We start from the raw sequence: 17,356 nt of genomic DNA on the forward strand, positions 1-17,356 counted from the left end.
AAGGGAAAATCCCAGGAGGGTGGTGTCTGTACAGAGAAGCCAAGAAAGGAATCAGGACGCAGAAGTGATTGTGAACCACTGGAGGTACAACCCCTTCTAACACTGAAGAACTGAAATATGTGGTCAGGGAAGGAAAACTTCTGGTCTCTTGTGGCTGGACTAGGAGTGTTGATCTCTTTAAAACCACTAGTTCTAAAGAAACTGCTCTTAAGAGTGTGCTTGGCCTCCTACTCTCCCTTAAAGCTTCCTAACTTCTAATCAGAAAAGTAATCAGAAAGCATTTAGACCAAGAAAGAGAAAAAAAACTTCAGGACTTGAGAAAACTTGCCCAGCTGAAGTCCACTGTGGGTTTAGTTAGGCCAAGCCACAAAATCATCCACTTACCTGGAGACATCACTCTTACTGCAGCATGGCTGAAACTGTGGGACTTGCTCACAAGATGGGGTGAAAGGCCTTGCTGCCAAGTTCTTGGATGTGAAAGAGCAATCAGGCTCTGAGTGCATTTGCTGGGAATAAGGGAGGTATTTAGTGAACACAAGTAAGATGCTTCCCCACACTTAGAACAAGTTCACCTCACAGACTTGCAGTGTGTGTGACTTTTGTCATTGTAAGAGTAGACAAGTGTGTGATAAAACTGGAAATGCTTATCAGACCCTGTCGTAAAGCACAGTGAGACAAGACTGTTGCCATAATGACCTGCAATACCGCAGGACTCTTGCTAGGGTCTCCCTGTTTTTGAGGAACTTGCCCGGTCAGGAGCTGCATAAAGCCACTGGCTGCAGCTGATGAGGTTCAGTGGTGTCAGGAAACGTAAGCAGAGATGGATGTTGACACATCCCACAACCTATGCACTATGTTCCTTTCCTCCCTTGCCGTTTCATTGTGCTCCATGTGAACAGCAACACGGTTTTATCAATCTGAAGTATGGGGCATGGGACCACGTTCACAAGAGAGACAAGAAGGAAATGAGTTAAAAAAAAACCCATGAAACAGCACACAGAAAATAAAAGGACACTGCACTGCATTATGCGGCTCCTTGGTGTGTGCTGAGGTGCTTGTGCGTGTTTCTCTACTGTCCTTAAAAATGAAACAGAGCAGCACCAGTAAAGTCAGAAATTTCTAACTTCCTCAGAGGAAAGGTACATCTGAGCACTAACCCACTAGGCTGGAACTCTTTAAAAGTAGTTCTAAAAACAGTCTGAAGTTAGACTTCCAACTCTATGTATAGTGGCCTGAATTTTCCAATTGTTGGGAAAAAAATCCCCAATCAATATATATTAATTCTCCAGGTGTCTGAAGTTCAGAGTAGCCAAGACATTCTTTCCTGAGAAAGCGTACTAAAACAGCTTATGTTTAAAATTTTTCCATCTTCTTTTATTTCTTCTACCCTCTACATACACCTTTTGTCACAGGCAAGCAACTTCTTATGCCTTTGTTTCTTTGTGTGGTCTCCACCCCACTCCCTGCCAGGCTGATGGTAGGACGAAAAGATATCATATACAGGATATTTCTACAACACATGTGCTTTACTTCAGGAAACATGCAAAATGGGAAAAGTTTTATTTGCATATAGCAAATAAGCAGTCACATATAGTCACACTCGCAGCAGGATTGAAATGAACTACTAATGGTGAGCACTTCAGATCACTGACAGAGGAATGCATACCACTGCGCCAGTCTTTGAGTTCCAGTACTAAGCAGATGCTTTAGCGAGCTTCCTAGCCTCCATTTCCTGCCTAGCCTTTTCTCTCAACTCTCTTTCTCTCTCAATGAGAAGTGTTTGTTCTTGCTCCCACTCCTTTAGCTTCTGCTCATGTTTTGCAATGTCTTCCACTTCACACGCTGGCAGCTTTTCCTTGACAAGTTGTGTGGTCAGGGTTAACAGGCTTTCAGATTCAACCTTGCCAAGTGACTGCAGCTTAGAGGACAGCTCCTGTCAAAAGAGGGATTTAGCAGAGAGTGAGAAGGAGAGAACCAGTCAGTCACAAAATGATCAGCCACAAAGTATTTACCTATAGTCACTGTTTGAATCTATTAGCTGGGCCATATGAGCCAGGTAACTATTTTTTCCCAGCAAAGTCTTTTGACTGGGATAGATACCATTTCTTGAAATGCTAACCTCTAGAATAACTTTTTTTGAGCAATAAAACAAAACAATAAAGTTTCATTTTTGTTAACCATTGAAATTTTCTTTATTTTTCCAAGTTCAGTTATCTGCTATTAATAAAAAAGTAAGCTGACCAGTCAACTACAACAGATATAATCTAAACAACCTTATTTTGATGTCTTACCTCAAAACCAGCTCAATGATTTGCTTCACACTGCCTGCATTAGCATCCCTCTCAACAGATGCACATCATTCTAAGTGCTCTCTTGGTAATGGCATACTAAGTTAACTCCCACGATTTTTCTTCCCAGCAGTTACCATGATCTGAGGCTTGACTGTGCTTACATAGACTGTACAATAGCGCTAAAGCAAGGGATATTTTTTCAGTGATACCCTACACTGAAACTAAGAGCAGGGCTTCGGTAAGAAACTGTGCAGTATTTCTTTCTCGAGCTTTACTTATCTAGATTTCATGCAACATAAAAATGCTAATTCAGTTAAGAGGATGTATCATCCAGTGATACTACTTCTGGCTTTCTGGAATCTTTAGCCCTGATAGCTCAATAACATCTGAGTAATTGCTGTAGAAAAGTGCAGATACACAACCAAGGAGTTTCCTGGGGAAGAAAGATGACATGGCACTGGCAGATTCTTTACCCCTTGCTCACTCATTAGAGAGCAACATTCTCCTGATTTCAAATCTTTTCAATAACTCCCACTTTCAGTTATCACTGGAAGCTTATGTGCTGTGCTGTTGGCCCACAGTGTTCCTCTCACCCTAGCCCACGCTAGGAATAATCTGCAAAGGCACCACCCCTCAGCTCCTGTCTTGAGGCTCTGTCTTGTTTTTGTCCCCCCTGAAGTTTCTCTACTTCTCCCTGTCATAACCAGCAACTTGCAGGCTTTGTTGTGCTTTGAAAGACCCTTGAAGGTTTGAACTGGACAGATGGCAGATTAAAAGAGTCATTAGAATGCTAGGCATGCAGGTATGAGGGTCTTGGGTATTTGGCTCTGTTTTTTGATTTTATGAAAAAGAATGAAAGCAAAACCAATGGCTTTGAAGCTAACGGACTAAAACCAAACTCAGTGCTATTTAGATATATTTGTCTCTTGTGTTTGAGATGTTAGTAAGTATACAATGCATCACTGAGAAATATGAAGAGACCATAGAGCTTATGTCTGTCTAAGGAACCTGACAACTACACTCATGTTTACAGATTAGATACTCAGTTTAAATATCACTGGTTTAGATCTTGCAGACTTTCCCTCCTAACCACTACCAAGGATGTGCTGAAAATGGTCTTTATGCACTGAACCTAAGCAGTATGAAATTGAACCACAGAAAGGCAACTAGGAAACTAGCAGGACTTCTCTCCTAAGCCATTACTGGTACCACTGAACTACTAGAACCTTCCCTGCTCTGCTGCGATACATTAGAGAAACTAATTTAAGAAAGCAGCAGGCTCTATGCCCTGCAGGTACCAAAAGGGCACGTTCTTAGGTGGCTAAATCACTGATTTTTATAAACTCTCCAAGGCTCTGCATGCAAACAGTTAGAGAAGGAGCACTGCTTTTACAGAGTGTGTTGCCAGCATTTACATGATGAAATGTTTGCCCACTGATCATTGACACAGACGGAATGAATTGCCTGAGGAACACTGTAGTGAGTACTGAGCCTCAGCATACGTGATCTGAAAAAAGGTAATTACAGCATGAATGACAGCGTCAGATGGAGAGTCTAGGTAACAGCTCCAAAGGCTTTATCTGGCAAGAACCAAATGCCCTCAAGTCCTGTTCGTTTCAGTGGAAGTGAAGGACAAGCTGCCACGAAGGGCACATTGTATCTGTTAGGCTGTCATGGCCTTTTCATATACTTCTACGAATGGCTGTTCTGAAGGTTGGCAAGAGACATCGCACATCCAAGTATGTGTATAAAAGCCATAGAGAGCAAGGTACAGTTCTACACAGGAACTGTACGTCTGGAGCAAATCCACATGCTTTTCCTCACATACCCAGGTGCATGACTTGTGAAAGAAAACTGGGCAAGCAGGAGGCAGAAGCAAGTGCCTTTGAGCTTGAGGAGGAAGACTGGGATGTGCTGGCTAATGTGGGGCTGGACAAACTGCAACGTGTTTTCAGCAGCAGAACTGCAAATCCTGTGTTGGGTCTACATCACACAAGGGGCAGTAGATCTCTGCTGGGAGAACAGCTGTGAATGCCAACATCACCTGGTGGCTTCAGAGCTGCCACCTTCCCTCAGACTTGTGTGGATTTCTAGTGAACTTCTCTGCCCTGTGAACTATGCTCGTAGGCGTCCAGAGTTCATCTGGGATGACTGGCTGGTGCTGACTCCAAGGATTTGAGAGCATCGTCTGAGAGCTCTTTCAGGATTAGCTAAAATGGCATTCTGACTTGTGAGCTCCTTTTCTCATCCAGACAATCATAAATTGTGTCTTATATACATACAAATTACTGTTGGATGACTAAACTTCACATGAGGGGTATGTCTTTCTTATATTCAGACTTCTCTGGTGAGAGCTTAGAGCTGAGCACTGGGACTTCGCTGGCTCAAATCAGGGCACTTCCTGCCACACCAGGGAATGCCTGAATTGGGGTTAATTATGGAACTTGTGGAAAGGATGAGGTGAGAAGAAAACTACCCTCTTGGCACTAGTCTGTCCCCAGTTTGACATTTAGGCTTTGTCCTGAACACTCTGCATTATTTTCTTCAAGGCGAGACAATGGATAGACAATGAGAGACTCGTTAAAATGTATCACTCCCTTCTTCAGAGGGCACTTGTGTTTACTTAATTCACTGTAATTCATCCAGGAATTAAATATCACATGCTGAGCACCCACTGATTCCCAAACTCTTTAATTAAAAAGTTCTAAGTCCTTACAAAGCATGTTTAGTATCTAAAGATTAGTAGCAAATGATTTATGTAAATAAAAATTAAAGGAAGGAGAAGTGTGTATGTGAGGTGAAGCCATAGGATATAAGTCTTTTAACTTCTGCAGTTTCTTTAGAAGAATAACAGTCTGTATCCAGAACAACCGTCCAAAGACGTGACAGCAACAACAGAAACTGATGGGCTATAGAAAGAGTGCTGCTCCTGGAACTATAAATCAGGTTAGTTTTAACCTGGGGTCTTTGGTCTTTACCACAGAACACATCAGAGATTATAAAACAAAATGAGCTCGTTATATACCTATGGCATGATGAAATAAGAATGCACTCATTATACAGCTGTGCTCTAATGAACAACTGTTTGTGATTCATATTACTATTGCCAGCATGATGACCTAAAGTTAAAAGGGAGGTGATATAGCCTTACTTAATTCCCCAGACTGACAGTATAGCATGCAATATTCCTGCTTAAATGTAACAAACACAAATGGACAATAAATTCCGGATGGTCTCATGCCTATTAGAATTTATTTTAATGAGGAAGAGCTCACAGAAGGTCAGATAATGGCTCTCTAATGACATACCACTTCTGTGAACAGGATTGGATTTATGATTTTGATATATGAAAAGTGAAGATAAAAACCCAGCAGACAGACAAAAGACAAGTGGCCTTGAGCATTTATGTCTTCGTAGGCTGCTGCTTCCTGTTTGAAGAAGTGAAAATGTAAGGTGACATCAGTTTCAAAAATGCCAGGTAGGACTCCTGATGCAGGCGTGTAAGTCTACTAGGCATAATAAACTAGCACATATATTTTCTAGTATATATTATGGAGACCCATTATAGCTTAGAATATCTAGATAAATGAAACTCTCTTACCTTGAATCGGCTGTAGTACTCAGGTGCTTTAGACTGCTCTGTTTCTTCTGATTCTGCACATTGTGACTTCTGCTCTACTTCCTTGACTTCCTCAGCCAGTTCTGGACCAGGTTTTGCTTCAAGGACAGATTGCAAAATGGTCTCCAGAGCATCAATCTGAACAATCACATTTGTCATTGTTAGCATAAACAGTTCAGATATACAATCTGAATAACACCATTGTCATGTTTACAAACAAATTAATGAGTTACCATGTATTTTGAGATGACTTCTGTGTATGATAAAAAGAAAACCTAATTCTAAAAGGAAATGAGATTTATTTTTGGAAGAATTTTGTGCTCTACTTGAGATCTTTGAGTTCTCCCCATGACTCAGATGCTGACTGGTATCTGCAGATTTCTCAGGCAGTAGGGTAGTGTCTCCTCTTGGCCAGATATCTGACCATAAGTACTAATGCTTAATGATAGTCATGGTGATAACAGCACCAGCATGATAGACATTCACAGATGCATCTTAGTAAGATATTACTATGGAATGTTTGAGCAGTATAATCACTAATTGATCACCTCAACACCTCTTCAGTGAAAAAAAGCATCGGAATCCTCTGTTCGGCAACAAGAACATTAATTCCTATCATTACTTTGGTAATTTAACAGGAAAAATGAAAATGCAGGCATATAATATATTGGAATAGGTATATTTTTAAGCTGTGATACCCCTGTTGTCTTCATGCTTTTGTCTTTTGAGGCAGTAAAAGAATCACCCTCCCCTAATCTATTTGCAGTTTTATCAAAAGAATGCATTAGCCTCACTAAGGGATTTGGTAAAGTATTTCTGTGCGTATTACTGATACAAAAGATGAAACCACTATAGAGATGCTGCTGCTGTTTTGGGAATAACACAATAACTGTAACTGGAAATATTTGATGCAGGCTGCCTGCATTTTTAAAGTTCAGCTTTTAGAAATGCAAAGATCTGTTATCTTTCCATGAATCCTAATTCTGAATGTTTATCAGTAGGAGGAAATAACTCTGCATAACCTTTATATCTGTGATACTTTCTCCAAGCAAAAAGGATCTTAATACTTGAAGTTTCATTTTCCTAGCGTAAGTATAAAATGATAAAGGAATAAAAGTTAGGCTTATTTGAAATAACATTCTTGACATGTAAAATGTAGACTTTGAACTAGCAGTACTGTAACAGGATGTAATAAGTAGTGAAATAATAATTATGTGCTTGGAAATATAGTAATTATGTGCTTGGAAATACATACACTAACTCAGAGACTCGGACAGTTGAAAAAAACCAAAATTTGTCTTGCTTGTTCACAGTAAAACAATATAGCACAATACTAAAACAGTATTTCTATTATGTTGCTAAGATAATAATGACAGAGAGAAAAGAGACACCCTTCCAGTCAGAAATGAATGGAAGCTTAAAGCCTGAAAGAAAAGGTAAAGTGACTGATAGCGACTGGTCAAGTCAGTTGAAAATGTTTATACTGAAACCACACAGTTAAGAAAGTTCATTTGAAAACTTCCCTTTTAGATAACATTTATTCAGCCAGAAAATTATATTACATTATGGAAAATGACCAAGTTTGCAAAACCAGGGCCATGTCTTTCTCAAGTAATTCTGTGAATGTGCAGGCAAGCAAGAACAACAGTTTGTAATGCAGCTTATACTTCCGAGTGTTATGATACAGACTTTCTAGAATTGCATAGTAGTCAATCTAGTTCCACCCAAGAAAGACCCAGGATACTACGGGAAAAAAGGGTTTATGGCACTTGAGGCTATTCTCATCATATCTGCTGTTTAATGCAGTGGAAGTTGACTGATCCCAGTACTGACTTGTCATTGCCTTTAGTCCTTCGCTCTTAGAGTACTGCCTTTTAGTTGGAAATAGTGATTAAAAATATCTTGTATGCATTTTGACAGTAAAATGTTAATAAGCATTTAGGTAGAAAAGGATAGATTATGCATGTCAACACACTTTGTAATCACTTTACACAGATAGGGATATGAACCAATGTATTTTCCTTGTTTTCCTTTCTGCATCACGGTCACAAAAATGCACAAAAATTACTTTGATAATTACAAATCATTCAGGCCTGCTCTTGGTCCTCAGTTTGACGAAACTTATGTGACTTGCAATACTGTTTATATACTGCTACCTAAATTCCAAATGAAGCCAAGTATCTCTTCAGGGAGGTTTCTGTGTGGCTCTCGCTGCCATTGCTTTTCGAGCCCTGCTACTCGATTTGTATTGAGACACTTGCAGCTTTCATGAGTTATCAGTAACAACCTTGTTTTTTGAGTTCTTTGCTCTTCACTGAACAAAGTAAAAAGTATCTCTGTGAAGAAAGCATTGCTAGGTATTACTAGCATTTCCAATTTTTACAGTACCAGTACATAGAAGGATGGGTTATTCTATGGACCTGTTGTACCAAACAGACGCAGCTTTGTTTCAACACTGGGATGTTCACAAAGCAAGCTGAGGATTAAGCAAGTTTTATTTTTCTAGAGTTTGTAAGCAGAAGAAAAAATCACAAGTGTATTAGGCTGAGGTCTGCAGACTTGGAGTAAGGAATAAATCCCCAAAATCCTACATCCAAACAGGTAACACAAAATGATGGAAGTTGCAGATGTGACACCTCCTTCCTTGCGCTGTTCAGTATTACACATAGTATTTATTACATGTAGTAATAGATGGCTAGGCAGTGCCCTGGCCTCTGTGTGTTCAGGGAAATGCAGAGACTGCAAGCCTAGCAGCGATGCTAGCAAAAGGGAATCTCCATCAACAGACACACTTTCAGGAAAGAGTACCAAGAAGAGGAGGTGAGATCTCAGCACCCTTTCTATGCTACATGTGGTGGTGTTTTTTTAAGTTAGCCTTCCTAAGCTGACTGATTCCAAGATCAGTCTGATGCCCTGCAATCAATTTAGCAATCCTAAAGCCCCAAATCCTTTAGTCAATGCTGACCTTACAAGTGGATGAAGTCTATCCACCCTCCCCTTGTGAGGGCACTACAAACCTTCTAGAAATCACTCTGTACCATGTCCTGATAACAGCATCACTCAGGACTTCATTTCAGAGGGCACAGAATACATGGAATTCTGTGCTGGGAGCGGAACAAGTCAGGAAAGGAACAAGACACAATGACAGAATCATAGAATCATGTAAGACGTGGTATTTCATCTTCACTGCTAACTCACTCTCTGAGCAAGTTCAGAAACTTGGGAAGCAAAGTCTTTAGGTCTTCCCAACTCTACAGACACGTGCTCCCTGAGACACGGGTGTCTATTTAAGCAGGGGAAGACTTAGGAAACATACTTAAATAGTTTGTGGTAATAGACATTCATTCCCAAAGACATGCCAATAAATATGACTGCTGGCTCATCAACCGAAGCAGTGGTTCTGTTCCAAACATTATTTCTTTTCCTGTCTTTCAACGACCTCTGAAGTAATGCTGGGCCTCTTTTGATTAGCAAGGCACAGAATTCACAGGTTTTACTGGAGCTTGGCTTGTATGAAATACCTCCAGTTCAGCAGGTTATAGCCTTCATACTTACAGCTTCTTCGCAGATTTTGCTGTCCCCTGACAATGAAGCCACGTTCTCCATCACTTGCAAGGCTCTATTCAAGTATCCAGGTGTCCACATCAGTGGCATTAGATTGTATACGGCTCTTAGCCCCTGATTCAACTCCACTTTCCCTGCCATAAAAAAATACTTCAGCATTAGTACTTGAACACTTGAATCTTAATGGAATCCAAGTAGTTTGGCTCTCTTTTTTAAAAGTGACAGCAAGCGTCTTGAATTCTGCAGTAAAAAACCCACCCTATTCTACAACACTGCTCTGCTATTACCTTATTTTATTCAGGTGTCTTCTTTTTGATCAGCTTAATGGCTGTTACACATTTGTTTCCAGTTCCTTCCCATTCACCCTTCACCCTTGCCTAGAAATTTTGTCCAGTTAGAAAAGAGAAAAAGTGGTCTCTAGTTGTCTGGCAGTTGTATCAGCAGCTCTGAGCAGGATGTCTGAAGATCTCTGACAAATGTCTCCTTAGCCTTCAGGGACTGACTGTGCAGCATGTGTGCACTAAATCTGAGGTTCTGGATTCACCTTTAGAGTCTACTCACACATGTGTCATGGCCAGCCTGTATGGTATTTATAGCACACGTTCTGACTTACTATACAGCTTAGTACACCTGTTTCTGCTGGAGCTTTCCAAGAGGAAATATGGGAGACCTCCCAAAACGAAATTTTAGTTCTTCATTTAGGCCATTCTGTGCAACAGGGTCTACACTGGCTTTTAGCAGGACCTGTGATGCACATCACCACTGACAATGTGGCTTTTCTTCTGACAGTAATTACTAGAGAACACAAGACTCCTACATAATGGAGGAAATGTACCTCACATTGCAGTTGGTGAGTACTAACTTTTAACTGTTGTCACTCTAAGGTTTTGATTTTGCCATTGTGAATGTAGCAAATAATACCACTTCAGTGTAGCTTATGAGGGCTGTACCCAAGCTCTCAATCTAAATTGCACTCTGGCTATGTAGTGCTTAGGGATATGGTTTAGTGGTGGACTTGGCTGAGCTGGGTTAAGAGTTGAAGTTGATGATTTTAACGGTCTTTTCCAACCCAAATGATTCTATGATTCTATAATGACGCAGAACTATGAAACACACTTTACTCTTCTTTACCTGGAAGAGAACAGCTAAGGAAAAGCAAAGTAATGCATGCACAGCCAAAGCTTACGGGCTATGGCTAAATTAAAATAGCTGAGGTGCTTGAGGCCACTCTGTGCCTGTAGACTTCTTTCACTCTCTCAGAGGCTGGTTCCATTAGTGTTGGCAAGACTGTGGAATACGTGACATAAAAGTAAATAACTTCTGACCTACTGAATGTCAATGTCATGGAACAAGCAGAACGGCTCACAGACAACACTGAAGTGCATTTCTGAAATAGAGCCACTGCTCAATTCTGTATGACATAAAAAACACTCCAAACTGAATGCCAACTGGACAGCAAAGTCCCTATTTGTATCAGTATCTCCACTGTATAATACAGCTCTATAATTTTCATATTTATCCCTCTTTCTGAATGAAAATAAGTTTGTTGTTTTACAGTCATGATAAATGCAAATGAACCTCTTAACTCTGCCGCTATGCATTGTATTTTGAGGCCACATTTTAAGAACAAATCCACATTTTATTACCCTCAATAAATTCCAGAATAAAATATAATGGAGTAATGGAACAACTGCATAATTATAAATTCTAAATTGATTAATTACTTTCTAGTAAATAATCATATTGTAGAGAAGAACAAAATCTATCTGCACTACATTCCTCTAAAGGTTAGAGGAAATTCAAGAATTACTCCATTCCCCTTCCCTCCAATTCTGGATATACTCTGAACTAACTGCTCTTTAATAATATAGCATATCATTAGCAGTGATGACCTCTTAATGAATACAGGATAAAGGCACTGCTATCTGCTGTTCACAGCAGAAACATTAACTTTAGAGAAAGTAGTAAAGATAGTGTTTTTCAGGCTGTGCTCTCTGAACTTCTTGAGGTTTAAGGATTAATTTAAGAAGCTCACTAACTAGAAGAAGAGTTTATTGTCCACAACCTTAAATCTTTGTTACTGAACTCTGTACTTCTTTTTTTTTTTAATTTGTTGGTCCACACACAAAACAACACTACTGTTCTTTAAGAATGCCTCCATTCTTCCAGCTGCCACTCCAAACCTGCAGGGAGCCCTAAAGGGCTTCTGAAGCTGCCTGATAAAGGGCATATCATTCAAATCAGTGCTAGGCTCTGGGCTTATAAAATAGATTCGGTCTTAACTCTGAAATTGCTCTTTCCATTATTTCTGCCTTTTTTTTTGTCTTAGCCTCTTCTTTGAATACATTTTAATAAAGCAAAGATGCCAATTTACTTCAGCCACTGAAGACAAGAAGGAAAAGGTTACTGTAAGGGAAGCAAAACTTACCAAGGAATGCATAGCCATAGAGCTGGGAGCTAAAACCCACAGTGCTTGTTTGCTTTAGACCTGTAAGCACTAGCGATGCTCCAAGATTTCTCTCTTCTTCCCACTGCAAAAAATGCAAACTAAGTGTTCCTTGACAAGCACAAACATAAAATGGCCGTAGCCATAGACAGCATCAGTGGCTTTTCATCAGATGCCTTAGCAATAAAGAATCACGCCTAGTGTTCAGAGATACAGTAAGTATATCCTGAGGAACAGAATGCCTATGATGACACTCTTACCTTTCAGGAAGACAGTAAAATGTGAATAGTTAAGATTTTGCATTGAAATCAATCAGTGCATTTCCTTCAGGACAGAGGGTTACATTTAGGAAAACTGGCCAAGCTCTGTCTCTGTCCTACCACTTGCTTCAGGCTAACGCTGCTGAAGAAAAAAATTACAGAGCTTCCATAGTAGAGCAGCCTTTTCTTTTAAGTATGTGGTAAGATACATACTCCACTACCCTCAGTAGAATAGAAAAATGCTGATAGAACAATATGCTGCTAACAGCTGCTCCGAATCCAAAATCTGCACATGAAAAGAACATACGCAACTCCCCAAGACTACTGTATGCCCCAGGATTAAGAGTTCAGCTGTCTCTCCAGCTAGAGAAAAGCATCAGCTGCCTGAGCCAGACCACCAGTGAAGGGCACCCAATCAGGAAGAATATCAGAACGACAAGAGCAGTGTGGATTTTGTTTTGCTATGGGATTGTACAGTACAAGACCAGAGAAGCACAAACATAAGGAAAAGTATCTCTTTACTGCAAGGGAAAGAAGCTTAACTCCCATTGCTTAGAAAAGGAAGCTACAAAAGGAAATAGACTGGAGGAAGTCTGACTGTCTAACACATGGGTTTAGTGGTAATGTCTTATTTATTACCTTGTGACCTGAAACAAACGTCCCTGGTGAAAGAAATAAGCCTTCTGAAAAATTCCCGAGGTACACTGAGTCTTAAAAAGCAGAAAGGTTTGACCTTCTGGTTTAGTGCATTATTCAAATATATCTTTTCAGGGTATGGCATTTTTTTTGTGTCTCCGTTCAGGTGATACAAGAATTCGCATTTTATCATATGACACAAAATACCAGCACCTGACAGTCAGGCAAGGTATTTGCCTGGCCCAGAAAAGGGATACAAGGAGTCAGAGCCATTTCATGCTGAATTCAGCACTGCAGCTCAATGTTACGGGAAAATCAGATGCAGCTGGAAAAACAGGGCTTTTAGCCATATTTGTTCTTTTGTGAGCTAGCCCTTTGGCCGCAAGAGGTGGAGGAACTGCAAGAACTTAGCATTAATCCTTTGCAGTAGAAGACAGCTATCATATTGATGGTTTGCAGCATTCCAGGAGGAAACTTTCTGGGGAGAGCCAAGACCAGGCAGGCTTTCAGTGGTGTTGAGAACAGCAGAAAAATGGAAGATATATCACTGCTATACACACTAAGGACTAATAGAGTCACAATGGGCAAGATTCAGCTCTCAAAGTTAAGATTTTTTCATCAGGCTGCTGGACAGTTATGGCCAAGTTATGACCAAGGGCCTGTCTGCAACAGGACACTGGCTGACCTGTCTCATACCTTGGAAAAAGGGAAACGGATTTTCAGGAGTAGCTAAACCGATCCCCACTTCTTACACCAAACACAGAGAATTGGTACCAAGCATTATGAGATGTTGAATGGTACTCCATATATAAAAATAAAACTTATTGACGTCTTTGGTGGGGGTTATTTCAAAATGCATATTAAATAAATCACAACTATATAAATATGCTTGCCTTAAATGCATCATGTGTCCACACTGTCCTTGCTTGCATATTCAGCTTTCATTAAATGCTACACATATTGACAAGTACTTGTCTTTGCAATGAGGATAAACAAGCATGACAAACACAATGGGAAAGTGAGATTTTGGTCCCTCTGGTTTTCATATACAAGTGATTAAGCATACTTAACTTCTGGGGAATGAAGCAGAATACAGAACAGGGCAAATGCACATCTGTTTTCTATAGCCAAAAGTGAAAAGTGAAATTCCAACCCAACTGAGTAAAACCTCAAGGCATCTGTAATACACGTTTTGGACGATGCTTCATGTAAAACAAGTGGAGGCTTTAAGCATTTTCCTTATGGAAGCCAACACACTATTGAAGGCTTGTGCCAAACTACATTAAAAGTAGCTGCCTAAAGTGATGGACATGACAGAGGCCTTTGCTGACACCTAATGAGCCCATTCTGCAAAGGTAGAATCATGCCTCTTCCAAGAGCCTCAACTGTTTTAAAACGAAGACATGCTGTAACCATACACCCAAAGCCAAACAGGGTATTAAAAATCCTAGTGAAAGTGTTTGGTAATTCTGCAACATCACCATTACCAAACTCTAACAGTGAACAACACTCCCATTAACTGGGTCCTATACAACAGGTGACCCATTTTTTTGTGTGTGTTAACTGACAGAGCTCTCTTTGAACTTAGATGAACTGTCAGTTCATAACCTTCCAATGGACATACACTACATCTGAAAATCCCAACACACCTTTCCTTTCATAAAAAGGAACAAAAGAGGTGACAAGTTATTCGATGGTTTTCACATTTTGTGTTTTCTTTTTTCTCTTTCTTCTGTGATTGTAAAAATAATGGGGGGGCGGGGGGGGCGGTGGGAAAATAGTAGTAGTTATTTTTTCCAGGTAAACTTAGGGGAAATAAGACATATTCAAGATTGAATGCACAGCTGACTGTACCACAACATTTTGAAATGGAGGTTTTGTGTATCATTTTGAGTGTGGTCAGCTTACCGTATGTTCAGACTTGGTTGCCAGGTACTGATATAAAACATAGAGAGACAGAAGCTGTGTGGAGAATTCATCAAAACTTTCTTGCAGCATGATCTCTGTTACTATTGACATAGCATCTGGGATGGAAAACAATACATAATCAGCAAGTGCAAATTTACACAGCTCCCTTTCACAACATCCACTCAGCCTCACTGATACGTTATTGCTGTAGTATGTTTTGCAGCAGTTAGGGAGAAAGTTAAAGATTTCTTATGACTAGTAGTATAGATTTAGTCTTACCTGGGTTATTCAAACACACTGGGAAAAGGAAAAGTGGGTTGAATGGCATGAGACCATAGCAAAGGAGATTTCCAAACTCATCTTAGGTCTATAGTCTTTAATTGGCTCTTCTTTGCTCAGCTCTTCAATCCTTAACATTTTTCAAAAAAATCTCTAAAAATGACTTCTTTGTTCTTGTGTTTAGATTAAAAACAAAAGAAGACTGGCTTAAATTCACTGCCCTTAAGGTGACAGCAGAGTACAATGGAGCAGAAATGTTGTCACAGATCACCCACAGCACTCACTGTATTCAGCAAACAATGCTCTGGAGGAGCTCCACAGGGAGTTCCAGTAACACCCCCTGTCAGGAAGGACAATTTGTTAAACAAAAGGCCTTGAGCCTGTCACAGAAAAGAAATATACGTGAAATAAGGAGGGCTCTCAAAATAAAGTAAATCAATGTATTAATTTGCCATTTAGCAAAACTGTCATGATAAAAGCTATAGACCTAAGTCCTGCAGTTCTATTCCCCCCTTCAGTTATTTGTTTTTTGTGAGTATTATGAGCACCAGAAAGTCTAGAGCACCAGGAAACCTGCAGTGAAATGAAAATCTTCAATATTTTTCATCAATCATGAGAAGATTATTCATCTCAACAATCAAAGAGTCAATACTGAAAGGCAGGCACCTCAACATGGCAATCCAGCACAGCTGTTGAGAAACAGAAACTCTAGACAGGTCATATAAGTAACTTGCTTAAGAGCTAGGTAAGATGAACTCTACCAACAAGCATTTCTATTCTTATAACACTCCAGTTGCCACTAATAACTCCTATGCACGTAAGTCAGATTTGCAAAAACTGGCAAACTTGGTTTACATTTGGAATGGGATTAATCACAATAGAAACTGTGAATTGAACATGTTTCAAAATTATGTAATGAAAACCACACAGAAATGAGATATAAACATGCAGAATACAGGTTGCCCAGAGCAGTGGTGGAGTCACCATCCCTGGAGGTATTTAAAAGACATAGAGAAGTGGTGCTTAGAGGCACCCTGGCAGCACTAGCTTAACAGTTGGACTTCATGATCTTAAAATCTCTTCCAGCCAGAATAATTCTGTGATTCCATGGAAAGTAGTTCAAAGAAGAAGAAGACATGTTTTTAAGGTGACTTGAAAGAAAATATGGCTAAAAGTTTTTAATTCAAAGAAAGGCTCTGCAGATACAAGAGCATAACTCAACTGGTACATTATTTTCTTACCTTCGTATTTCTTCTGCTTTATAAAACAATCCAACAAAATATTGAATGTAAAATTATCTGGGAAAATTCCATACTGAACCTGAGGAAAAGAAGGAAATAAAAAAATAATTGTGAAAATCTGCTGTTGTAATCTTCCCAAGCATAGTGCTGCAGGTATCAGAAAGATCATAACCATATTGCACACTGCTGCAATCTGGCAGTCAAACAACACACGGAGATTAGCATGGATCCTGTGATGTAGGCCTTCTAGCTTTTGATATACTGAATTTGTTTTGTCAGTTTATCTGAGCCTTTGGGACCAGGAAGGACATTGCCTATCAGGTTTTTATGCCTCTCCTTCATCTAGCATATTTGGGACACCAACTCTATTTGAAACAAAGAAGCTTTCTGGGAAAGAAGAAAAAATAAAAGCTGTAAAGAGCTTTAGCTAAAACTAAAGTGCAACACTAATTTTTGTTTTGACAAACAAGTATCTGAACTTCAAACCAAAATCTATGGGACCCAGCTGCAATAGGAACTCCAGGTAAGCCACTCTTGTCTCAAAAAGCTGATCAAATATATTTATGGATTTGTAAAAACTTACCTTGTTTTTTAATGTGTATAAGGCTTTGTCTTGTGCACCATATTTTAAGCACTGTCTGATCCAGCTGTGGATGGTCCAGTCTCTCAAGTACCAGCAATTTGGACTATGCCGAAACCTGAAGGACAACAAATGGCCCAGGTGACAGTATGACTCTTTGTTATGACAGAACAAATTCTGTAATCAACAAACTATGACTTTCAGAACCCCCATCTTTCATGATCTCAAATATAAATCTGTCTGTATTTGACTTTGCAGTCAAACACTGCTCTCCAAAGGCTCCAGTAAGCCCTTTCAAGTAAGAGAAACAACACTTTGATATCCTTTAGTAGTGTGTACAAAGGAGGAATCTGACCTTTTCAAACATGTGTAGTATTTTAAACTTCTCACCTTCCAGAAAGCCTACTGCTTTTCCCCTGAAAAGATGAATACTATAAAATAATAGCTTGTATACTTAGGAAGGCCAAATGAGATTACTATAAGCACTGTAGAACTTTTCAACCTTGTTCTTCTGATTGTGTAACATCATATT

At 39.7% G+C, this 17,356-nt stretch overlaps 1 protein-coding gene across 1 annotated transcript; it reads right to left on the bottom strand.

The window, feature by feature from the left end:
- Positions 1 to 1,530: 1,530 nt before the first annotated feature.
- On the bottom strand, positions 1,531 to 16,942 carry MRPS27 (mitochondrial ribosomal protein S27; the record flags this gene model as incomplete). Its single annotated transcript, XM_010139612.1, has 7 exons — positions 1,531 to 1,933; positions 5,893 to 6,048; positions 9,466 to 9,608; positions 11,903 to 12,005; positions 14,725 to 14,840; positions 16,245 to 16,323; positions 16,828 to 16,942. Coding segments are annotated over 7 exons (952 nt in total), but the record flags the coding sequence as incomplete, so codon positions are not given.
- Positions 16,943 to 17,356: the final 414 nt, after the last annotated feature.

Source organism: Buceros rhinoceros, unplaced genomic scaffold (genome assembly GCF_000710305.1).
Source record: "Buceros rhinoceros silvestris isolate BGI_N320 unplaced genomic scaffold, ASM71030v1 scaffold1747, whole genome shotgun sequence".
Lineage (NCBI taxonomy): Eukaryota > Metazoa > Chordata > Aves > Bucerotiformes > Bucerotidae > Buceros > Buceros rhinoceros.